The sequence below is a fragment of the Herpailurus yagouaroundi genome, unplaced genomic scaffold, assembly GCF_014898765.1.
Source record: "Herpailurus yagouaroundi ecotype Mexico unplaced genomic scaffold, PumYag 220, whole genome shotgun sequence".
Classification (NCBI taxonomy): domain Eukaryota; kingdom Metazoa; phylum Chordata; class Mammalia; order Carnivora; family Felidae; genus Herpailurus; species Herpailurus yagouaroundi.
Genome location: NW_024412451.1, coordinates 2,809,312 through 2,834,529, shown reverse-complemented (window position 1 = coordinate 2,834,529; position 25,218 = coordinate 2,809,312). Strand labels below are relative to the sequence as shown.

General features: G+C 51.4%; 1 protein-coding gene across 4 annotated transcripts in view; it reads left to right on the top strand.

Annotated features, from left to right (window-relative positions):
* Nucleotides 1–162: 162 nt before the first annotated feature.
* The window catches only part of SYMPK (symplekin scaffold protein), a 37,621-nt gene continuing 12,565 nt past the window's right edge, over nt 163–25,218 (top strand). Inside the window, exons 1-18 of one of the 4 annotated variants that reach the window (XM_040457449.1) lie at nt 163–271; nt 3,985–4,107; nt 4,335–4,450; nt 4,595–4,660; nt 6,156–6,209; nt 6,301–6,374; nt 8,947–9,073; nt 9,767–10,016; nt 10,579–10,749; nt 11,999–12,238; nt 15,304–15,458; nt 17,839–17,989; nt 19,345–19,549; nt 20,414–20,564; nt 21,404–21,639; nt 22,655–22,736; nt 22,959–23,072; nt 24,104–24,251. In XM_040457449.1, coding sequence (XP_040313383.1) covers nt 4,346–4,450; nt 4,595–4,660; nt 6,156–6,209; nt 6,301–6,374; nt 8,947–9,073; nt 9,767–10,016; nt 10,579–10,749; nt 11,999–12,238; nt 15,304–15,458; nt 17,839–17,989; nt 19,345–19,549; nt 20,414–20,564; nt 21,404–21,639; nt 22,655–22,736; nt 22,959–23,072; nt 24,104–24,251 — 2,329 coding nt within the window. In that variant the 5' untranslated portion in view covers nt 163–271; nt 3,985–4,107; nt 4,335–4,345. Of the gene's footprint in view, nt 272–422; nt 916–3,984; nt 4,108–4,334; nt 4,451–4,594; nt 4,661–6,155; nt 6,210–6,300; nt 6,375–8,946; nt 9,074–9,766; nt 10,017–10,578; nt 10,750–11,998; nt 12,239–15,303; nt 15,459–17,838; nt 17,990–19,344; nt 19,550–20,413; nt 20,565–21,403; nt 21,640–22,654; nt 22,737–22,958; nt 23,073–24,103; nt 24,252–25,218 lie in introns of those variants that run through there. The other 3 variants (XM_040457450.1, XM_040457451.1, XM_040457452.1) reach the window with 3 other exon arrangements.

Sequence of the window (25,218 nt, the reverse complement as noted above, 5' to 3'; positions counted from 1 at the left end):
GCCTCTGCCAAGGGACTACATTTCCCTTAAGGCACGGCGCTCAAAGGCCGGAAACGAAGGGCGCCCCAGCGTGGTCTGGCTGAGGGCGGAAGGCCGCTCGCGCAGCCGGAGGTAGGGGCGGGTTCGGGCCGCACCGTGGACTCCATTTCCCGGCGGCCCCGCGCGCGCGGCGCGTGCGCAGTGTCCCGGCGGCGAACGGAAGATGGCGACGGCGGCGTCTGCGAAGAGGCGCTGCTGAGGGGGCGCGAGGGGGACGGAGGCCGGCGCCGCGGTGAGCGGGGGGCGGCGTGGGGGCCCGGGAACGAAGGGAGGAGGGACCCCCAAGCGGCAGGGGCGCTGGCCGGGGGGTTGGGGCGCTGCGAGGAAAGGGGAGCAGTGACGTTCGGGACCCCAGTTTCTTCTCCTGCTCAGGACCCTCCCGTGGCTCCCCAGTGCCCTCAGGGCAAAGTTCCAACGTGGCCCCCAAGGCGCGTCGGCCCCGCCGGCCTCGGCTCGGCCTCTCTGCCCGCTCCTCACTTCGCACAGCTGCCCCGGCCTTCCGGTTCCTCAGACTCGCCATGGGCCTTCCCGCCTCAGGCTTTTTGCACACGCTGTCCCCCTCTGCCCGCAACATCCTTTTACCCATTCTGCCTGGCTAACTCCCATTCATCTTTCGGGTCTCGGCACCAACGTCACTTCCTACGCGAAGCCCTCCTTTCCCGCCCTCCGTCCCGAAATCCGCCTGTTAAACGCTCTCATAGGTCCCTCTTCCTTTCCTTCATGTCACACGTGGTCTGATTTACCATTGGACCTTTATTTGTGAGGCTTTTTGATTAGGTCCTTGACCGTGAGCTCCACGGGGACAGGGAGGGACTGAGTATGTGTTGGTCATCGCCGAATTCCCAGCACGGCGCTGGTCGCACTGAAGACACCCGGGTACTGTTCGTTGAATGAATGAATGAAGGAAGGAAGGAAGGAAGGAAGGAAGGAATGAAAGATAGTCCTGGGGTTACTGCGTAAATGAGGGGAGTCGTCGTACTCCCGGGTGGGAGTATACCGGGAGGGAAAGGGGAACAATGAGCGTTGGCAATAGCCAAAAGACTGCAAACACCCCCGGATGTTCTTTACTAGGCAGAAAGGGCTGGCAGAAAAAAAAGCTGGTTAACATCCACGTAATAAAAAGCTATGCAACCGTAAAAGGGAATGAGGGGCTGGGGGGGAAGGGAAGGAAGAAAATACCTGTACACGGATACAGAGAGTGGGCTCCAGAATATCTTAAGTGAAAACGGCTGAAATGGAAGGCAGGGCTTATTATATGCGCCCCCCCCCCTTTTTTTTTTATAAAAGAAAGGGAAATGTGTTTATGCCCCACGACAGCAAAGGATAAACCAAAAAGTAGAAGAGGAAGAAGGCAGGGCAAATAAGAAAAAAAAAAAAAAATAATAATAATAATAAATAAATAAATAATAAAATGGGAGATGTCAACGCATTATTATCGTGGACAGAGTGGAAAGGTTCATCATGAAAAAGGTGTATTGTGATCTGGTAAGAGACAACAGTCTGCTGGCTGTCAGGTGACCATGCCCCTCGTGTTGGATGAACAGACCTGGACGGGAGCAGGTGTTCCATTCAGAGAGGCAGCCCCGCGTGGTGGGGAGGAGGACAGATCCTGGGGTCCTGCCGCTGGGTCTGCGTTTTAGAAGCTGTGAGCCTTCGGTCAAGTGACTTTCCCTCCCTTGCCTTCCAATTTCCTCATCTGTGAAATGGAGATTAAAAGTAATACCTGCCTCAGGGCACCTGGCTGACTCTGTCAGTGGAGCATACAATTCTTGATCTCAGGGTGGTGAGTTCAAATCCCGCGTTGGGTGTGAAACCTGCTTTAAAAAATAAAAATAAAAATAGTACCTGCCTCAAAGAGTTGGTGCCGTGAGGTTTAAATAAGTGAATATATGTATTAGAATCGTGCCTGGCACGTGTTATTAAACGTTAGCTATTATTTTTCAGACATTCTAGAACCAAAGGGCATGGATACTAAGTCCAGTGGTTGCTGAAGCCCTTTGGCATTCCCTCAGATATTTACTGAGCACTTAATAGGTGCCGAGCGCTGTTCCGTGCTGAAGATCTAGAAAGTGAACGAACACACACACACACACACACACACACACACACACACACGTGTACACCCCGGCTTTCATGGAGTTTATGGATATATAGTATGTTGGTGGTAATAAATGCTGTGTAGAAAAAGAGTAACAGTTGGAGAAGGAGACGGAATTGACATGTAAAATAGGGAAGACCTGGGGCACGGAGACTAGAGGAAAGCGAGGACAGAGGTGGAAGCAGCCACTCATAGGAGGTCTTGTAGTGAGGATGATGGCTTTGACTCTAAGCAAGATGTGGGTGTGACAGATGGCAGGGAGACAGGGAGGAGGTCTTTGGATACTCATTCATTCAGCAGATGTCTGGTGAATTACACTCCTTTTAGAAAGTGCATCTTTTTTTTGCCTTCAAAGGATCATTAACAGTCTGTGCAACATCCTCCAGGTCTTTTCAGGTGTACATAAAAATAGTAGCTATACTTATCACATGTGTTATGTTTCCTAAGTTATCTAGTCCTCAGAATGGTCCTGGGAGGGTAAACATTGTTACCACCCCTGTTCTATAGAAAAGGAAACAGACCCGGTTCATTCTGTGTGTCCACACACAAACTTGACAAAAAGGAATTGCTCTATTCTGTGGTCTGTGGGCTGATGCAGGCACGTCGTTTTTTGATAATACGTTGAGATCCACCAGATTTATTTTACTGTTTTCTCCCACTTCCGCTTTTTGGTTCATTTTTTCAGTCTTTTTAAAGTATGTATGCGTACGTATGTATCTCCCTTTTGTAAAAAAGGGAGCAGGGGCACCTGGGTGGCTCGGCCGGTCAGACGTCCGACTTCAGCTCAGGTCATGATCTCACAGTTCATGGGTTCGAGCCCCGTGTCGGGCTCTGTGCTGACAGCTCAGAGCCTGGAGCCTGCTTCGGATTCTGTGTCTCCCTCTCTCTTTGCCCCTCCCCCACTCATGCTCTGTCTCTCTCAAAAATAAATATTAAAAAAAGGGCGTGGAGGGGCGCCTGGGTGGCGCAGTCGGTTAAGCGTCCGACTTCAGCCAGGTCACGATCTCGCGGTCCGTGAGTTCGAGCCCCGCGTCAGGCTCTGGGCTGACGGCTCAGAGCCTGGAGCCTGTTTCCGATTCTGTGTCTCCCTCTCTCTCTGCCCCTCCCCCGTTCATGCTCTGTCTCTCTCTGTCCCAAAAATAAATAAACGTTGAAAAAAAAAAGGGCGGGGAGAGCATACAGTAAACATTTGCTTCCACTTTGCTTGTTTTCACTTAACATACACTGGAATCCACTGTTTATCAATGCAGAGAGATTTTCCTCACTTCCTTATACAGTTTCCTCCTTTCTTTATACAGTTGCCTAGTATTTTATTATGTGAACTTATCATGGCTTTTCAGCCACTCTCCCTGTTGGAGAATCCTTGGGATGCTAACAGTCTTTTGCTGTTGGGAATAATGCTGTAATTGATCCTTATTTCATAGTTCTGCCAAGTGTGACTTTGGGACAGATGCGCAAGTCTCGCCTCCCCCCCCCCCTTTTTAAATATAAAATGTTCATTTTGAGGAGAGGGAAAGAGCGTGAACAGGGGAGAGGCGGGCGGGGGGACAGCAGATCCAGAACCAGCTCTGTGCTGGCAGCAGAGAGCTGGACATGGGGTTCAAACTCAGGACCATGGTGAGATCATGACCTGAGCTGAAGTCAGATGCTTAACTGACTGAGCCACCCAGGCACCCCTTCTCCTCCCCTTCAAACAAACAAACAAACAAACAAACACCCTCCAGAGTATTCCAGAAAATGGTTGAAACATTTCTTTAGGCCTTTTCTGATGTGAATACTTAGCATGTAGGACTCTGTGACTGGTGCTCCTCAGAGCTATGTTTTAGAAGACTTGCTCTCACTTCTAGTCCAGAGTACAGCCCAGATGGCAAGACGGGGCACGGAAACCAGCGAGGTGGCTGCTGTGTGTCCATTTGTTCAGTCATTCAGCAGACGTTTGTGGTCAGCCTGCTGTGTGTAAAGTGCTGGAGGTGAGGCTTGGTACTCCACGAGGTACTGCCTCTGACCTGGGAGGCATCAGTTTCTCCCAGATTATAACCCCCAAGTCTGAGACAGACCCTGGATCGGGGAGGGACTTCAGAAGACCCAACAGGGACGAGGCAGAATGGAAAGGAGGGTTGAGCCCCTTGTGGAGTGGGGGTGAAGGTCCAGCCCATCCGCAGGGCCCTGGAGCTTGATCTCTCCTCTCCTTTTCCAGGAGATACAGGCATGGCAGGCAGCAGCGGAGATAGTATCACTCGCCGGAGTGTGGCATCCCAGTTTTTCACACAAGAGGAGGGGCCGGGCATCGATGGCATGACCACCTCAGAGAGAGTGAGCACGGAGAGAAGGGCTTGGAATGGGGAGCCACAGCCCCTGTCTTGGGGCAGTCCACCCCCAGGTGACGGGGCCCAGGGGGTGCCAACGGGGCTGGGCTGGCCAGGCTGGCACCATCACCTGCCTCTCCCCTCCGTCCAGGTGGTGGATCTCCTGAACCAGGCGGCACTGATCACCAATGACTCGAAGATCACAGTACTCAAACAGGTGAGGGGGTAGGGGGATGCTGGACGGAGCAGCGCGAGGGTAGGGGGTGGTGGGAACATGCGCAAAACAAGATGCTGGCGTAACACCGGCGTCCACGTTTAAGCATGTAGAACGTGCTTGCTGTGGTGCTCAGTGCCATACAGGCATGTTCTCACTTAATTCTCACAGAAGCTGAGAGGCAGGGTACTCTGGTCCCCAGTTTCTACAGAAGGCAGCAGAGTCTCAGGACTTAAAAAAAAATGAGCCTCGGGTCAGTCTGCTGGAGCTGGCTGAACCAGGACTTGAATGCTGGGCTCCACCTCCAAATCCGCTGCTCTTCATGCCTGTATTTCCTCACTGCCGGGTTTCTGTCCAGTGGGGAAGACGTGCAGGTCACCAGACAGTGGGAGCAGAGTGGGCAGGGCTGGGATGGAGGAGCCCAGCCTGCTGACCTGGCCTAGGGGTGGGGAGTCAGGGAGGGCTTTCTGGAAGAGGGGACATCAGAGCTGAGACCTGGAGGACAAGGAGAGAAGCAGGCTAAGTGAGAGAGGGAGAGTGTCTCCAGCAGAGGGCACCATCGGTTATGCAGAGGCAAAAGAAGGCGTGAAGAATTAGATGGGAGTGGGGGCTGGATGTGGTTCAGACCGGGAGGCAGGTGAAGTTCGGGAGCCAGGGGTTTGGGTTGGCCGAATGAGAACCCTCGTTCTGCTGCTTGCTCGGCGTGTGGCCTTGAGTAGCTGACTCCTCCGCAGTGGAAGCCAGGCCTGTGCTGGCCCTGGGCCTAGATGAGACTGTCTGTGGGCAGGGCTAATTCCAAAGAGCCTGGCAAGTCCAAGAGCATCAGGAGACGGGTTCTCACTGTCATAACTGGCAGTGTGAATGGGGAATAGAAACACACAGAGTGGAGAGAATTGATGGATGGGCCTCAAGAAGGAATTTGGGCAGCACTTTCCTCTTTTCTTTAGCCCCCTTGTATATCATGTGCTTGCTACCCACCAGGACCCTGTGCCCTGTATGATCTTCTTACTTTTTTTAAAAAAAAAATTTCTTTTAACGTTTATTTATTATTGAGAGACAGAGAGAGACAGACCGTGAGCAGGGAAGGGGCAGAGAGAGAGGAGGAGACACAGAAGCCGAAGCAGGCTCCAGGCTCGGAGCTTGTCGGCACAGAACCCCGACACGGGGGGCTCGAACTCACAAGCCAAGAGATCATGACCTGAGCCGAAGTCGGACGCTTAACCGACTGAGCCACCCAGGCGCCCCCTGTATGATCTTCTCATTCAAGCCTCACAGGAGCCCTGTGAGTTGGCATTTCAGATCCCCGTTTTATAGAAGAGCAAACAGACTCAGGGGAAGCCAACCTGCCTGGGCCGTGGTTGGGAGTGGCAGAGCCAGGATTTGAACTGAGTTTATCTGCTGCCTCCCTCCATGCTGTGTTCTACACACTCCTATCTGTACTGACTGGCCCCTGGTTTTATACGTATGGCCCTCCTCCTCATCCCCAGTCTCCTTCCAGGTCCAGGAACTGATCATCAACAAAGATCCCACACTACTGGACAACTTCCTGGACGTGAGTGACCAACGGGAGAGAAAAGGTGTGGGTGTAGGGGGAAGGGGAAGGATCCTGGTGCAACCCCGACCCACCTTCCTGATGTTGGCAGGAGATCATCGCTTTCCAGGCGGACAAGTCAATTGAAGTGCGCAAATTTGTCATCGGCTTCATCGAGGAGGCATGGTACGGGGTGGTGCAGGGAGCCCCCGGGAGCACCCCTGGTGGAGACCGCCTCTTCAGCTCCCTGCCTGGCCCTACCCTCTGCTTCTCAGACCCATTTTCCCTCCTACGTGCACTGATTCCTCAGCAAATATTTAATAAGGTCAAAATCTTGGAGTCATTCATGATTCCTCTACTTCTCCCACACTTCACATCTACATCATCAGTAAGGACTGTTGGCTCTACCTTCAGAATTTAAACAGTATCTAACCAGTTTTCAACCACTTCCTGGGCCATTAGGCTGCTCTAAGCCACCATTACTTCCTCCCTAGATGACTTCAGGGAGGGGCCTTTCTGGTTCCCCTGCTTCCACTTTCTCTCCTGTTTAATTGAACTGAAATTCACATGACATAAAATTGACTACTTAAAAAAAAATTTTTTTTAACGTTTACTTCTTTTTGAGAGAGAGAGACAGAGCGTGATCGGGAGAGGGGCAGAGAAAGAGAGAGAGAGGGAGACACACCAAAGCGGGCTCCAGGCTCCGAGCTGTCAGCACAGAGCCCCATGCGGGAGTTGAACTCACAAACCGTGAGATCAGGACCTGAGCCGAAGTCGGACGGTTAACCGACTGAGCCGCCCAGGTGCCCCCAAATTAACTATTTTTCAGTGAACAGTTCAGTGACATTTATAGTACATTCACCCATCTAGTTCAAACATTTTTATCCTTCCCAGAGGAAATACCATAACCATTCCCTGCTTCCTTCTTACAGCAGCCAGAGTGATCCTGTTAAAATGTCAATCAGATCTTGGCAGTCCCCTGCTGTCAGACCTCCACTGGCCCACTGTCTCACCTAGATTGAAACCCAGACTCTTCCCCCTCACGTCATCTGCTCCTGGTGGCCTCTCTGATCTTCATTCACATCCTCCGCCCCCCCCCCCCCCTCCCCCCCCCCCCCCCCCGTTGTTCCTTAAAAAACTCTGTTCTCTCAGCTTGCTGTACCTGCAAAGGATGCTCACCTCCCCCCAGGCCCCGCCCTGGGATCCACCTGGCTCGCTCCTTCACTTCCCTCTGGTCTTCCTCAGTAAGCCTTTCCTGGCCACGCCAGTCCGCTGCCACACCTCTGGCATCCCCATCTGCACTGTTTTTTTATAGTGTTTTTACTAGTTGGAAATACCTTGACGCTTTTTCTTTCAAAAATGTCCACCCTGTGAGGACAGGCCTTCTCTGTGTTGTGGACCACTCTATCCCAGTGCCTGGAACAGTGTTGGCACGTAGGAGGAACTGAATACATACTGGTTGAACAGAAATTTCATCGCAGTGGTGACCACATGGCACGCTTACTGTGCCATGCCCTGTGTGAAAACCTCTCCTCTGTTTTCACCTGTCATCTTTGCAGCAGCCTTGGCTCTGTTACCCTCCTTTTAAGGGAACGGAAACGGAGGCTCAAAATGATAAAGTGATTTGTTCAAGCTGAGTCATTTGTTCATTCAGCATTTACTTGGTGCTTTGTGATGCAGGAAATAAAATAGCCCCTATTTAGTGACTGTTTTCTGTTTGTCAGGCACCATACTGAACGCTTTACCTAGTTACCTACTTTGATTCTCAAAACAACACCATGGATTAGTTATTTGGCCCATTTATCTCAAGACAAAACCGTGACTCAGAGAGGTGAAGTAAGTTTCCTAAGATCACACGGCCAGTATGTGGCAGGGCTGGGATTTTAACCCATATCTGTAATGCCATTGCCCAGATTCGTAATCGCCACCTTTTACTGGGAGAATATCTGGTAAATTTCCAGAGTTTGCAGAAAAACCGAATAATGTTCAGCAGGTACGTGCCAGGCATTTGTGTGAGGCTGTAGGAATACAACAGTGAGTAAGTAGAGATACTGTTTCTGCCGTGATGTAGCTGGCAGTTGAGTTTCACATTTTTTTTTGACCGATGAGCTTAATATTTGACTTCACGTTGTAGAATGTCGTGAAAATTACATTCATGACCTGAGCTCTAGGTGTGGCCTTCCTGAAGTTTTTAGTTCATCAAACAAATAACGTATTTCATTCTCAACAGAAAATGGGGCTCCACTAGGACTCTGAAAGGGTCCCCTGCTTTCAGAGCCCCCACATTGAGGTAAACAAATTAGTAAAGAAGACCAGTGATTACATAAAGCGAAGTGCGTTCTAGTAATGCCAGCCCGTATTTACAGATGCTTTCTCTCCTGTTCTAAGTACTTTACAAGTATTGTTGGCAGTGTTCACAGCAAGCTGTGAGGTAAGTAGTATCCTAGACGAGACAGTTGGCTTGGCCAGATTCACACCGTTGTCTGGCGATGCCGTGCCTTACGTGAACAGCAGAGTCCTAACAGTGAAAGAGTGGGGTTTGCAGCACTAACCTAGAGAGAAGGTTCATGGGTGGCTAAGTCTGAAGGTGCCAAGCGTTGTTTGCTGACAGACAGGGCAGGTGCAGTCCCTGACTTTGCCCCGCCTCTACTCCAGTCTCCTGACCTTGATCCCAATTTCCCTTTCCTCGTGGACCCCAGGCTCCCATCACATACCCAAAGAACCAGCTTGCCCTTGCCATTTTTTCTCCATCCCCCAGCAAACGAGACATTGAGTTACTCCTGAAACTGATCGCAAACCTCAACATGCTCTTGAGGGATGAGAATGTGAATGTGGTGAAGAAGGCCATCCTCACCATGACCCAGCTCTACAAGGTGGCCCTGCAGGTAAGCGCTCCCTCCCACCGGGGGGCGTCCCGATCTGACAGGTCTCATTTATAGCCTCCTTGGTTAGACAGGGACAGCTGTGTTAAACCAGGGACGGGTCAAATTCTTCATGGGCAAGATGTGCTGTTGCTTTTTGGGAACAGACAACAAAGGGGTCTAATGTCCTAATGGTCAGGGACTCCCCATTCATCCATCCATCCATCCATGCATTTAACAAACATTCCCTGAGTACTTCCTCTGTGACTCACAGGGGCCTCAGTGGTGCTTATGGCCTAGTGAGAGAGACCGACTTGTGTCAAAAGCATCACAGAAATTTTAATTTTAGATCTAGTAAGTTCTATAAGGAAAAGAACACACTGTGATGTGGTATTCTTTAGCGTGAATGAAATAAATGAATCCATTTGATTTCCACTGCCATGTCACGAGGTCAGCGTTGTTATCCCTTTGTCGTAAGATTTGAGCCTCTTCACTCCGGGTTGTTAACCGTGCGTGAACCTCATGATGGCGGAACCAGACCTGTCGTGGTCATCACTGGGCCTTGTCCCCACCATCACCTAGCACAGGGTCTGGGGCAGAGGTGTAGCTCAGTAAATGTTTTCCAGATGAATGTATGCGTCATCATGTATGGACCTCTGAGTAGTGATGGGTTGGCGATGTCTTGTCCCCGTCCCTCTGTCCCTGTCCCTCTCGCAGTGGATGGTGAAGTCACGAGTCATCAGTGAGCTCCAGGAGGCCTGCTGGGACATGGTGTCCGCCATGGCTGGTGACATCATTCTGCTGCTGGATTCTGATAATGACGGCATCCGTACCCACGCCATCAAGTTTGTGGAGGGCCTCATTGTCACCCTGTCACCCCGCATGGCAGACTCGGAGGTGCCCCGCCGCCAGGAGCATGATATCAGCCTGGACCGCATCCCTCGTGACCACCCCTACATCCAGTACAGTGAGTGCCACCCATCAGCCCGTCCCATTTGTGAGTCACTCTACACCAACTACCTTCCTCCCCTTCCTCCGCCCCTGTTTTCTCTCTTAGTTTTTCATTTCTGGAGACAGTGTAAGACGTTGGTTAAGAGCCCAGATGCTAGGGTCAAATCCTAGCTTCAACACTTATTATATGAACGTGGGCGAGTTACTTCTCTCCGAACTTCATTTCCTTTTCCACGGGTTTGTAGTGAGGTCCCATGAGGAGGTGAGCACTTAGTAAATGCTGGCTGGTTTTAAGAGTTTTCTTAAAAGTAGGCTCCATACCCAGTGTGGGGTTTGAATTCATTACCCTGAGATGAAGAGTGGAATGCTCTACCAACTGAACCAGCCAGGCGCCCCTAAGTTTTTATGCTCATTAATAGTCCATCTCCTAGGACTCATCAGCCACTAAATTTTCTGGTGTTTTCCAGCCATTCTGAGCCATGTGGAAGGGTCTCTCCCCTTTTGGCCCCAAAGACTGCTTTCTCCAGAGGCCAGGGAGAAAGGCCCCTGCTAACTGGTTCTTTTCTCTCCCTCATTAGATGTGCTGTGGGAAGAGGGCAAGGCAGCTTTGGAGCAGTTGCTCAAGTTCATGGTGCATCCCGCCATCTCCTCCATCAACCTGACCACAGCTCTGGGCTCCCTTGCCAACATCGCCCGCCAGAGGCCCATGTTCATGTCAGAGGTGATCCAGGCCTACGAAACCCTGCATGGTAGGTTGGGCCACTGCCCTCCCACTCTCCACTGGCCAGTCTGCTCCTTGCTGAGAAAATGTGAGCCGGGTAGTGGGTCCCTGAGGGATTCATCATTCTGGTAGGTCTGCACACAGGAAGCATTCTTTGGACAGGAATCTTTGGTTGCATATGACAGAAACCTGGTTCAAAGCTGGCTTTAATATCAAGATATGTGTGGGTGAAATCATATGATGTCTGCTAAATACTTTAAAGTATTCCAGACTCTCCCGCCCCCACCAAAAAAAAAAAGAGAAAAAAGAAGGCAGGGTAGATGTGCCAAGATAAGCAGAGTGTTGATGGGTACTTGGTTATTTGTTATACTCTTTTCTCTGCTTTTGTGCATGTATGAAAACTGAAATGTCTGGGGTGGAGGCGTGAATATGTACAGATCAGGATCTGTCTCCATTTCTTGGCTCTTATTTTCTCCTTGTTGGCTTTGTTCTGTGTCACTTTCCTTGGGGTAGCAAAGATGGCCCCCAATACCTCCAGGCCTCCATTCTGTCCACTTGGCAACCCCAGGGGACAGAGTGTTTCCTTCCCAGTCATTCCATCAGAAGTCCAAGGGCTGACGCCCATTGTGCCTGATTGGCTGAGAAGACCCTGGTAACCTGTCTCTGAACCAATCACAATGCCCGAGGGATTTGCATTGTTCTTACTGGCTCTGAGTCTTTTGCCCACTTGGACTGAGAATGGAGCCGGGGTGGTTCCCTCAGAGGAAAATGGGAGCCCTGTTGGCTGATGAAGGAGGGAAGGATGCTGAGCTAGCAGAATTATAGGCATCCTCTTTCTCTCTAGAACAGGGAAGGTTTGCTCATGAAGGTGACTGTTAGACATCAGAATATCATTCTGGTGGCAGGGACCGACAAGGCACTGTTGACGGCAGTTCAGTTGGGACATTGTGGAGGTGAAGTTGGTGATGATAGCCTTCCCCGGGGGAGGCATACTGGAATTTCCAGACCAGAGATGGAAGGAGATGAAACTTTATGTTTAATAGGAGAGAGGGTGAGCTTTCTTTTTGTTTTAAGGTTGACTAATCCCGATGGAGACCTCTTGAGGGTTTTAAGCATCAGCTCGTGCAGGGGGACGGCTGCACATGAGATCTGAGAGCGCAGGAACCTTCCTAGGGGGCGCCTGCAACCACTGCCCAAGCTGGGGACTCTGGAACTGAGCTTTGCAGGGCCCCATAAGCTCCGTCCACAGGACAGAGCTCCTGCTTCTTTCCTCACAGCCAACCTGCCCCCTACGCTGGCCAAATCCCAGGTGAGCAGCGTGCGCAAGAACCTCAAGTTGCACCTGTTGAGTGTCCTGAAGCACCCGGCCTCCTTGGAGTTTCAGGCCCAGATTACCACCCTGCTGGTGGACCTAGGCACACCTCAGGCTGAGATTGCCCGCAATATGCCCAGCGGCAAGGATGCCCGCAAGCGGCCCCGGGACGACTCGGATTCCACGCTCAAGAAGATGAAGTTAGGTGAGCCGAGGAGCTGAGCCAGGCCTGGTGAGGGGTGGGGGCAGGGACTGGCCGCGTTTGTAGTATTCAGTTACTTACGTTCAACTGTCAGCTTTATTTATGTTGGTTAATATTACATTGTAAATTATAGCGTTTAGATAAGACCTAGCAAATGATATCAAAATAGAATTATTAAAGAATTACGAATTGCTTAAATCATGCAGAAGGTGAATAAACTGAAAAGTCTCCCTCTTGGTCCTCTCCCCAAAAGTAACCACTCCCTAAGTGGTAACACTTAGGTTTTCTTTCAGAAATACCTCTGAGTTCTTCTTTCCTTTGTTTCCTTTATAATTGGATTTGTTTTCTGAAGTAATTTTTTTTTTCTAAATTTTTTTTTTAACATTTATTTATTATTGAGAGACAGAGAGAAACGGAGTGTGAGCAGGAGAGGGGCAGAGAGACACAGGGAGACACAGAATCTGAAGCAGGTTCCAGGATCTGAGCTGTCAGCACAGAGCCTGACGTGGGGCTCGAACTCACAAACCGCGAGATCATGACCTGAGCCGAAGTCGGACGCTTAGCCGACTGAGCCACCCAGGCACCCCTGAAGTAATTTTTTAATGGTTGTATTATTTTGTCAATGGTGTGAACCATGGCAGACTTTCTTACTATAAAACTTTTCTTTTTAAATCACCGATGTTCAGTTCTAGAACATTTATGAAAGAATTAGATTTTCTTTTTTAAAGAGGCTCCACGCCCAACATGGGATTTGAACAAGAATCAGATGCTTTACTGACTAGAGCCACCCAGGCGCCCCAAATTCCAAGCAGGCTTCACACTGTCAGTGTGCAGCCCAGTACAGGGCTTGAACTCACAAACCGTGAGATCATGACCTGAGCTGAAACCAAGAATCAGATGCATGACTGAGCCACCCAGGCGCCCCTTTTCCCCGTTGTAAATACTAAGTTGAGGGAGGTACTTGTACTGTGTACAATACATGTTCCCCTTCAAATTTTGACCCAGTGGCTTTAACATCTGTTGATGATTATTGCCTGCATCTGTTATTGCTATAATGGTTATGAGAAGATTTCCTTCTGCATTTATTAGTTGGCATTCTGTAAGGAAGAGCTTTCTTCTTCCAGCTCAGGTCATGATCTTACGGTTCGTGAGTTTGAGCCCCACGTCGGGCTCTGTGCTGACAGTATGGAGCTTGGAGCTTGCTTCGGATTCTGGGTCTCTCTCTCTCTCTCTCCCCCTCCCTCACTCACAGTCTGTCTGTCTGTCTGTCTCTCTCTCTCTTTCTCTCTCTCCCAAAAGTACATAACATTAACGTATCCCATACTTTTTTTGAGCATTTTTTACTTTCTGGCATAACACGATGTTCTAGACTTTACTTACCCCAGCTTTGGAATCAGCCTTTTCTCTAAGGAGCTCTGGATTCTTTTAAGTAGGGAGTAGTTTCAGAAACTAAGATTCGAGCCCTGGGTGTGCCCATTGCTACTGGGCGCGTGGAAATTCTTGATAGCCACTGCCAGACTGTTTTCCAAAACAACTTCACCACGTACAAAACCCCCGCAGCCTGTGAATGGCAGTCACTACACTCTTACAGCCCTGAATGTTCTATAAACCGCCTGGGTATAAACAGTATCCTGGGCTTAGATTTGCTTTCTTGCAGGTATTGGAGTCAGGCTAGGAGTCCTTTTACATTTCTTAACCATTCGTTAGCTGTTTGCTTGTCTGTGAGGTGCCTATTCTGTTTGACATTTTGTAACTGAATTGTATATACCCTTGCTCTTGGTTAAAGGCAGAGTATCAGCTTTTCGTTAACATGTGTTGCAAACTTTTTTAAAAGGCTGCATAACAGCGGTGCCTGGCAGTCTCAGTCAGTAGAGCACACCATGCTTGATCATAGGGTTGCCCAAGTGGGCATGGAGCCTACTTTAAAAAAAAAAAAAAAAAAATTGTGTGACGTGGCATCCTATTTTTGCCATAATCTACTTAAATCATTACCCCGTTAAACATTCCAGCTTTTCCGTTTTTTATAAATACAGTTTCCAGGAACGTGTTTGTACGTAAAGCTTTTTCTCTGAGACTCAAAGTACTAGTTTTGGTCCTTGAGCTGGAACCACTGTACTTGGATGAGCCAGCCTGTTCCTGATGGAGACTGTGTGCCATTTCTCGTTGTATAGTCAGTGGCAAAGTGAATTCCCTGTACGTTTTACCTTCAGTCTGCCCGTGACCTATGTGCTTAGGATCAGTACTTAGAAGTAGGTTTGCTGGGTCGGAAAGGTGTATACATGGCAAATTTTGGCCTTCAGTCAAATTGCCCTTCCAAAAGGCCTTACCAGTTTACCTTTCCACAGTCCACACCCCTCCTAACAACGGTCACTACCAGCCTTTTTTTTTATTTATTTATTTATTTATTTATTTATTTATTCATTCAGTCAGTCATATAGGCAAAAAGGCTATCTCATTAGGTGGCTTTTACATTTTCCTGATTCTTGGTGAGGTTGAGCAATATTCCAAAGACAGAGGATTTTTATGTTTTTTGTTTCTCATGGTTTTTGTTTTTTTTTTTTTTAATATTTGTTTATTTTTTGGGAGAGAGAGAAAGCACGAGCAGGGGAGGGGCAGAGAGAGACAGACACAGAATCCGAAGCAGGCTCCAGGCTCTGAGCTGTCAGTCAGCACAGAGCCTGACGTGGGGCTCAAACTCACAGACTTCGAGATCATTACTTGAGCCGAAGTTGGACGCCCCACTAACTGAGCTACCTGGGCATCCCCAAAGATCGAGGTTTTTCTAAACAAGCTCGGTGAAATTATTAGTTAACCTTTTCATCTTCTTGGAGTTTGGTGTGATCGGCCGGGCTGGTGTGGCTTACTCCCCTTTTCCCAGATGAGGAGAATGAGGCCTAAAGAGAGGCAGGTCATTCTGCAGGGTCCTGTGGTGCTTTGAGGTCTGTGTTCACCGCACGGCTCCTACTTGCCGAGGCTGCCTGGAGGCAGGGACCCCCGGGGCCCCCTGGGAGGAGGGAGGGCCCGGTGCTCACTCTAGCACCATCACCTCCTCTCCTTCCCTCTCCCAGAGCCCAACCTGGGGGAAGATGATGAGGACAAGGACTTGGAGCCGGGCCCATCGGGAACCTCCAAGGCCTCAGCCCAGATCTCAGGCCAGTCAGATACAGACATCACCGCCGAGTTCCTGCAGCCTTTGCTGACACCTGACAACGTGGCCAATCTGGTGAGGATGGACGGGAGCCATTTCCCACGGGGCAGGGAAGAAGGCCTTCTAGTCTTTCCCTACCCTTCTGCTCCACACTGCCCCCTCTCCCAGATGGCATGAGTCCCAGAACACCTCTGTTCTCCGTTGGGAGGGTGTGATCCCGTGGGCCCTCCCAACCTTGGATGGACCTTTCCTCTTGTCTTTACTCTTTAGGAGGTCCCTTGTCACCACTCCCAGCAGTCCCTCTTTGGGTAGTTTGAGTCCCCATCCAAACTCATCCCCTCTCGCTCTCTCCTCTCCTTTGAACAGAGGTTGTATTAACTGGGGAGTGAACACCATGACCTGTTTGCTAAGTGGCGTGGGATTGGCATTGGTGGGGCGGGATGGCCAGTGTTTTCCTTAGATTCTCGAAGATACCCTGCTGTGCACTGAAAGAACCGCTGGTTTGAGTTGCTGGGGGCGGGGTGTGTGTCTCACCTCAGTCCTCAGGCTGTAGCGGCACTGAGACCTGTCCATCGGGTGCTGCTGGACAGCGCCTCTTCCCCTGCAGTCCTTCCCTGCTCTCTGCCTAGAGGCTCCAGGGGGCTTAGTTGTTGGGTGCATGGAATGGAATTTTTGTCACCAGGGCAGCAAGAAGGAGTTTTCTCTCGCGCTCAGATCTCTTTGGTGAGCTGCAGGCCTGGAGACGTGTCTACGTCATGCATCGTTCTCCCCTCAGATGTTCCACAGGCCCCGCAGACTCATTATGTCAGAAGTGAACTTGCAGAATTTCTCCCTATGTTCTTTTCCAGGCCCACAGCCCTCTCTGTGCTCTTGGCACACCAGCCTCCCAGTTCCCAACCCACAAACCTGGGAGTTAAGCTGTTTGCCTTTCCTCCAGTCCTTCCCCTTGTTCTCCATCCCCCAGCCCCCGCCACGGGCCCCTGCATGGCCCAGGCACCACCCGCCTGCTCCCTGGCTCTGGCTCCCACTCTCCCTGTGGCAGCCAGAGACATCTTCCCGAAGTACCGGGCCTGCCACTCCCCTGGCTCCCCTGCTCCAACCCCTGCCGTGGCTCTCCATTTCCTTCCAGATAAAATTTGAATGCAGCTTGCCTCAGGCCCTGCCTGATTATGCTTCCGTTCAGTCGGTGTACCTCATCTGTCCTCTTCACATCCTGGGAAATTGTCCTTTTAAAATTATTGGCTGAAAGCTCTTCACAAGATTCTTTTACTTTTGTAATAACTGCCGTTTGTTAGTAATGTGCAGCGTTTTGGTTTCTAATATTGTCTTCTTACTCTTTTTGTTATCATTCAGTCTTGCCATAGGTTTGCCTTTCAAAGAACTGGCTCTGAAGTTTTGTTTATACTCTTGTGTAACCTTTTCTGTTTTATTTCTGTTGTCTTTATTTCTTTCCTTGAATATCCTATCCCCCCAGAGTTTTAAGTTAAATGCTTGGCTTATAAGTTTTCAACTGTCTTACCCCCGACCAGCCCTCCCCACCCCCTCCCTCCTTCCCTGCCCCCCCCCGCCCCCACCATAAGCATTTAAGGATTTGATTTTCCAAGTACCATTTTAGCTGCATCCCACACATTTTGATTTGTAGTTGTTTTAGTATCTCTCTGTTCTAATTATTTGATTATTTCAGGTATATATTTAAACCTCTAAGCATGTAGGGATTTTCAAATTACTTTCTGTCACCAGCTCCTGACCAAAATAGACAAGCTCTCCTTAGGATATGGATTTCTTTTTAAGCCATTTTTTCACATTTGTTTGTTTTTGAGAGAGAGAGAGGGAGAGATCATGCGTACATGGGTGATGGGCAGAGAGAGAGGGAGGTGGAGAATCCCAAGCAGGTTCTGTGCTGTCTGCGGAGAGCCTGATGTGGGGCTCGAACTCACACGCCGTGAGATCATGACCTGAGCTGAAACCTAGCGTGGGATGTTTAGTCATCTGAGCCACCCAGGCTCCCCAATGGATTTTTGTAAAGCCCATTTCTGGTTCACAGGACACTCTTCACAGAGCTTCCAGGCTCTTGGCAGGATTCTGCTGCTCCTTAGCGCCCCCATGCTGTTCCTATACCCGGAATGCGCACCCCCTCCCACTGTGAGATGTCACAGTATACCAGTCTGAAGCTTGCCCTCCTCTCAGATCTCAGTCTAGGTGCCACTTCCCCGGGGAGCCAAAGCTGCCCCTGGCCCTCCTGAGCACCTCATGGCACCCTCTGCTTCCCCCTCTTGGGCACCATGCTGCAGCATTGCTCATTTTCTGTCTGACTTACCCAGGAGTCTGAGCCCCGTGAGACCCGGCCCGGGACCGTCTTAGTCACCGTCCTTTGTCCAGCCTGGGCCTGGGCCTGGAACAGGTGTTTGTCGAGTCAGTGAGTAAGGAAGGACTCCTCTCCCTGGGCATCCTGCAGGTCCTCATCAGCATGGTGTACCTGCCTGAGGCCATGCCCGCCTCCTTCCAAGCCATCTATACCCCCGTGGAGTCAGCAGGCACCGAAGCCCAGATCAAGCACCTGGCTCGACTCATGGCCACACAGATGACGGCTGCGGGACTGGGGCCAGGTGAGTGTCACGTGGAGCTGACCTGGACAGGGCTTGGCCCCGTGGCCGCTGGCTTCTGCTTACTGGAGGAGCACCTCTTCCTGGTGGTACAAATGACACTCACGGGAGATGTTAGGGGTAAATAATTACAAGTCCCCTAGATACCTTGAGTGCTTGATATTTTCAGTCCCTGGGCTTTGAATCCAACAGACCTTGGTGTGAGGTCTGTATTGAACCAGACTGCCTCAGCCACTTAATAGCTGTATAACTTTGGTCAAGTTACTTAATCTCTCTGAGATTCAGGTGTTTTCCTACATTAACAGTACTTTTGAGCTATAAATTATGTAGAGAGACACAACTCTGAACTGTACATCTTAGTGAATTTTCGTAAAGAGAGCACAGCAACGTAGTCACCATCCAGATAGAGATATAGACCATTTCCACCACTCTAGAACATTCCTTCTTGCTCCTACCAGTCGCACTCACGGCATCCCACTTCCTGAGATGATCACCATTTTTTTTTTTTTTTTAAGTTTATTTATTTGAGAGCACAAGCAGGGGAGGGGCAGAGAGAGAAGGAGAGACAGAATCCCAAGCAGGCTCCGCGCTGTCAGTGCAGAGCCTGATGTGGGGCTCGAGCTCCCGACTCATGAGATCACGACCTGAGCCAAGATCAAGAGTCGGATGCTCGACCGGCTGTGCCACCCGGGTGCCCCAGATGACCACTCTTCTGATTCCTGTCTCCATAGATTAATTTTTCCTAGTCCTGAATTTCGTATAAAATGGGATCATAGAGAGTCTGGCTCCTGCTCGACATAAGTTTTTGAGATGTGCCCGTGTTTTCATGTGACCCAGTGGTTTATTTGTATTGCTCAATAGTATTTGCTTCTGTGACTAGGCCATCATTTGTTTACGGGCCTGTGGCTTGTGTCCAGTTTTTGACCGCTGCGAGTAAAGCTGTACAAATGTGTGCGAGTGTTTTTGGCCAGTTGGTTGGGTTTGCGGGGGTGGTTGGGTCTTTTTTGTGTGCTTGAGCGTAGTTGGTGTGTGTTTTCCTTGAGTATATACACTAAGGGGCGGAATTGTTGGGTCATAGGTTAGGGTATGTTCGGTGTTATTAGACGGTGCCCATCAGTGTTCCACAGGGGCTGTGCCATTTGATACTCTCACCAGCAGTAAATGGCATTTCTACTTTGAGCCTTGGTTACATTGCCAAATGGGGATGAAAAGCATGCCTGTTCCAGAATGGTGTTTTGCAGATTTACACAACTTTCGTGTATACAAGGCTTAAAATAGAGCCCAGCACACGGGAGGTCCTTGGATGGGAGCAGGTGGGTGTGACAGTCCTGGAGCCCGTTTGCTTACCTCCCTCTCAGGTGTGGAGCAGACCAAACAGTGCAAGGAGGAGCCCAAGGAGGAAAAGGTGGTGAAGCCAGAGAGTGTCCTGATTAAGCGACGCCTGTCGGCCCAGGGCCAGGCCATCTCAGTGGTGGGCTCCCTGAGCTCCATGTCTACTCTGGAGGAGGAGGCGCCCCAGGCCAAGAGGAGGCCAGAGCCCATCATCCCTGTCACACAGCCCCGGTGAGTTCCCTGGTAGGTGCAGGTGCAGGACTGAGGGCCTGGTTCTTGGTGCGCACGTGCACCTGTGTGTGTGCATGTGTTAGAGACAGAGACAGATAAACTGGTGGGGCTGGAGGAGGATCTGTCTGATCCCAGAGTCAATGCCATGGCCACCAAGCCTTACCTGTCCTTTTCTTTTACGTAAAAATGCCCCCTTACTTAGGTCTAAAGTTGGGATGGTAGTATCTCTCTCTAAGGATCAAGGGAGAATTGGGTGGGTTCACAGTGATAGTTTGATCATTAAATGAGGTGACTCTTGAGGTTGGAAGTGAATTTGATAAAAAGTATTTAGCTTGATTCCTAACAGGTAGTAAGTGCTGCTGGTGGTTGTTCTCCTCCTCATTGTTATCCCCCTTACAGACCACAAAATCCAACCAGTCCCTGCCCATCCCCAACCATGATTTGCTTCCTGGTCCTCCCTCCCAGCCCTCCCTTCCCCTCACTCCCTCCTGCAGTCACACCTGCCTCTTGATCCAGAAAGGTAGGTCCCCACTGGAAGCTTCCAGCCTTGGCGCTTTCTGTTCTCTCTACCTAGAAAGCTCATCCTCCAGGTATTTGTGCGTCCTGTCCCCTTGCCTCGTTCAGATCTGCGCTCCCACCTTGCCTCCTCCTATAAGCATTCCCTTTACACGCTTTACAAAGACAAAATGGCACCCTCCTCCTTTCTCCTTCCCGTGCCCTGCCGTGGCTGAGTCGCGGGAGAGTTAGAGGGGCGGCGCGGTGGGGGCTGGGATGGGGAGGGTGGTCTCCGTATGGCCCCTGGTGGGCCTCTGCTCCAGAAAGGCTGTTTGAGTCACCGTGTCCGTGTCCCTGCTCCCCATGTAGGCTGGCGGGCGCTGGTGGGCGCAAGAAAATCTTCCGTCTGAGCGATGTGCTCAAGCCCCTGACCGACGCCCAGGTTGAGGCTATGAAGCTGGGCGCCGTGAAGCGGATCCTCCGGGCAGAGAAGGCCGTGGCCTGCAGCGGGGCGGCCCAGGTGTGCCCCGGTCCCCCCAGCCCATTCTTCCCGGCCCTCCCCCCACCAGCTCGCCTCATATCCCGAGAAAGACACAGCCTTAGACCCAAACCTCCCTGGCTCCGGGTCCCACCTGTGCTGCCGCCAGCCCTCCGTGCCTCGCTTCTGTCCCCCTCCTTAAGGTGGAGGTGGCGGCAGCAGCCGCACCAGTGATGAGGGAGAAACGCACGGACGCGCACGGCTCTCGCCCAGCACAGGGTAGCTGCGCGGAGAGCCCTGCGAGTGAGGGCTGCCGCCGTGTGCTTTCTTCCTGGTGGTTAATAGTGTTGTTCCTCTCAGGTTCAGACAGACCTGGTCTAAGTGCTGATTCTGCCACTTGCTGGCGTTGTAACCTCAGCCAGGCGACTTTTTTCCCATTTCTTTAAGTTTAATTTTAAATAACCAAGAAGTATGTAAGAATACTTTCTCTGTTAAAAAAAAAAAATTTCCGGGCCATAGAGGTACCATGTCCGTCTTCCCTGGCTCCCCGACCTGCCTCCAGTCTCCCGTCCTCAGAGGTGACCATGTACAAATTAAGGGAAGCCTTTAGGATCTCTTTCTGTTTTCTTAAGTATGTAGATACTACTTTTACAAACTCAGTTTTATTCTGTGATGATTGATCCCCCCACCCCCACCCCTGCCTTGTTTTTCCTCCCGCACAAATGAGACCTATGGGGGTATGAGGTTCTTCAGCTGGCCTTCCTCACTTAACACTGGGTCTGCACCGGGCATCCCTGAGCAGGAAGAGTCACAAGACACGATCACAAGGTATCTGGGATCGCCCACCCGCACGCCAACACGTACACCCGCTCTCCTGTCAGGTGCGCGTAAAGATCCTGGCCAGTCTGGTGACACAGTTTGACTCGGGCCTGAAGGCCGAGGTCTTGTCCTTCATCCTGGAGGATGTGCGGGCCCGCCTGGACTTGGCCTTCGCTTGGCTCTACCAGGAGTACAATGCCTACCTGGCAGCTGGTGCCTCGGGCACCCTGGACAAGTACGAGGACTGCCTTATCCGCCTGCTCTCCGGCCTGCAGGAGAAGCCAGACCAGAAGGATGGGTGAGGGAGACAGCCCTGCGCTCTCCTGTGTCCTGCCTCTTCTGGTTTCTGATCACCTCCTTCTTTACCACCCAAGTCCGTGTATCCATCCCGAGACTCCCTTGTCTCTCCTTACCTTCTGGAGGCGCATACGAGGCAGATGCAGTGTGGGCTCTGGGGCACACTCCCCGGGCTTGTTCCCGGCTCTGCTGCTTGCCCTCTAAGTGATCGGTGTCACTCCCCCTCTGGGCCTCCATTTTCATAAATAACAGCGCCTGCCTCGTGGGCTTGTGTCGCAGGTTGACCTCTCCAGCCCCGTCTCTCGCCTGAATTGTTTCTGTAGCTTCCTCCTTGTCCTCGACCTCCTGCTTATCTATCCATTCTCCACACAGCGGCCTGGGTGACATTTTATAATGTAAATACTGTCTTGTTATTTACCCACTAAAACCCTCCATGATTCTCTGTTGTTCTTGGGATAAAATGCAGCCTTTTTTCTATGTCCTATGAGACCTGCGTAATCCCGTTCCTACCAACCTCTTTACCTTCTTTTTCTGCCCTCTTCCTCACGGCCCCCAAACCTTAGCTACACTGGCCTTCTGTTTCTGATCTTTGAACGTGCCAAGTGCAGGGCTTAGCAGTTTCTGCTTCTGTACCTGGAATGCTGTCCCCCAAGTCTTGGCATGGCTGGCTCTTTCTCCCCACCCCCACCCCCAGTGTCAAATCAGGGTCACTTCAAAGCAGCCACTTTTGGCCACCACATCTGAAAGGCAGTACCCCTTCCCACTCCCCATCATTCCCTTCCATTACTGTAGTAAATGAGTAACGTTAGAAATCCTTGTTTGACAGAGGGGAGAAACTGAGTTTCAGAGAGGTAAGTCGCCCAGCCGGCAGCTTTTGAATCCTGCTCCGTTTACCTCCAAAACTCTCTAACCAGGGGGTTGAACGAGCTGTATGTGAGGAGCAGCCCTGCCGGCTCAGCTGCAGCAGGACTGGGAAGCTTGTCTGCAGCCACTCCCCCTCCCTTCCTCTCTGGCAGGATCTTCACCAAGGTTGTGCTAGAGGCGCCGCTGATCACTGAGAGCGCCCTGGAGGTGATTCGCAAGTACTGCGAGGATGAGGTGAGGCCAGGCCAGGCGGCAGATCTCCCTCAGCCCCTAGCACCTAGATCGATGCATGCAGGAACCCTGCGGAGGGACGGGGACCTGAAGAGAGGAGGCACGTGGCCTAGACCTAGTGCCGGGGGACGCTGTGAGGGGGCAGGTCCTTTCTTGCCCAGTAGTAGATCTGGAGGGAGGCAAGGGAGAAATCCCCCTTGCTGGTTTCCCTCCTTCCTGCCACAGAGTCGCACTTACCTGGGCATGTCTACTCTTCGAGACCTGATCTTCAAGCGCCCGTCCCGCCAGTTCCAGTACCTGCATGTTCTGCTAGACCTCAGCTCCCACGAGAAGGACAAGGTGATCCCCGCCACCCTGAGCTGGGCTACACTCAGCCTTTCCCGTGTCCTGAGGAACTTGCCCAGCCTCTTCCACATTCCCCGTGGAAGTCCTGTCTGGGCCTGTTGCCCTTCTGGCAGTAGTGTGTCAGTGGTGCTTAGTTTTTGATTTCTGGTGGCACGAAACCACGTAGATATATACACGTCTATACACACCCTCCCAGGAGGGGTCCATTCTCCCTCCTCACGCCACTTGTGTTGGGGAGCCCCTTTTAAGGCCTGCTGCTGTGCTGGGACCTGGTTGGGGAGCTGACAGGAGAGGAGCCGTGTGGCCTGTCAGCACGCAGGGAGGACACAGAGAGCTCTTGGAGTCGAGTGGCATTAGAGCAGCAAATGCAGCTGTGGGAGCCCTGGGGGGGGGGGGGGGGCCGGGCCTCCCTGAGGGGGGACAGGCAGGGGCAGGGGCTAAGGCTTCTGGAGGAGGCAGCGGGTAAGCCAAGACCTGGAATCTAAGTAGATGGGTGTAACTGAACAGAGGAGACAAGGTGCGTGCATACATGTGATTGAGAGGGCTCTTGACTCATCCCTGCTCTGTCTAGTGTTTTCCAATTCCTTTCCTGGTGTCGTGTGTCCATTCATTCAGCAGACCCTCACTGGAGACTCTGGCTTGGCCTTTCAGTACTGCTGGGCACAGAGCAGGGCCCAAGAATAGTCCCTGTCCTCAGGGCATTCTGGGCAGCAGGGACCTTTAGTGCCAAGTCTCAAAGCCGGGGAGGATGCTGTCACTTTTGAGGAACTAAGGAAAGCTCATTCTGGTTGGAACGTAGCGAGCAAGGCAAGAAACGGTAAAAGAAGGGGCGGGCAGGGAGATGGAGAGGTGATACAGGGCCCTGACCGGGCCAGGAAACCTCTCTGCCAAGCCGGTGAGCAGCCTGGGGCACAGGTGACTCAGGGAGTTGAGGCCTTTCTTGCTCTTGGACTTGTTTCCCACCGGTACTTCCAGGCTCAGTACAGCGGTCTCCCCGCTACACCGTCTTGCCCCCACTCTCTCAGGTGCGTTCCCAGGCCCTGCTGTTCATCAAGCGCATGTACGAAAAGGAGCAGCTGCGAGAGTATGTGGAGAAGTTTGCCCTCAACTACCTGCAACTCCTGGTCCACCCCAACCCGCCATCTGTGCTATTTGGAGCTGACAAGGACACAGGTTTGCTGCAGCTCATCAGACGCGTGTTGAGAACCTGCCGAACCCGAGGCTCCAGGCTGGGCCCTGGGAATAGAACCGGATGGAAACTGAGCGCCGTTCAGCCTGCTAGGGAAGAGAGCCAGGCAACAAGAGCCAGAGCGAGCAGGCCTAGGGGCTGCGGGAAGAGGGGCGTCTGGCCCCAGCCAGGGGTCAGGGAGAGCATCCTGGAGCAGGGCGTGGTTGGGCTGAGAGTCAGAGGACAAGGACAGCTAGCCTGTGATGGTGCTCTGGGAAGGGCCAGACAGGTCATCACAGGCCTGTTCCTTCAGCAAAGCCCTGGGTCCCCCAGAATTACAGATGGGGAGACCCAGGCCCTTGGACCATTAAACTGGAAGGTTCAGGGGTGCCTGGGTGGATCAGTCAGTGGAACATGAGACTCTTGATCTAGGAGTTGTGAGTTTAAGCCCCGTGAAGAGCATACAGCTTACTTAAAAAAAAAAAAAAAAAATTGTTTATTTTGAGAGCACAAGCCTCCCTGGGGGGGGGGGCGGCGGCGGGCAGAGAGAGGGGGAGAGAGTCCCAAGGAGGCTCTGCACTGTCTCTGCAGAGCCCAATGTGGGGCTCAATCTCATGAACCATGACATCATGATCTGAGCTGAAACCAAGAGTCAGATGCTTAACCGACTGAGTCACCCAGGTGCCCATACTTAAATTTATTTATTTTTTTTTAACGTTTATTTATTTTTGAGACAGAGAGACAGAGCATGAACGGGGGAGGGTCAGAGAGAGGGAGACACAGAATCTGAAACAGGCTCCAGGCTCTGAGCTGTCAGCACAGAGCCCAACGCGGGGCTTGAACTCACTGACCGCAAGATCATGACCTGAGCCGAAGTCGGCCGCCCAACCGACTGAGCCACCCAGGCGCCCCGATACTTAAATTTAAATTTTTTTTTTTTTTCAACGTTTATTTATTTTTGGGACAGAGAGA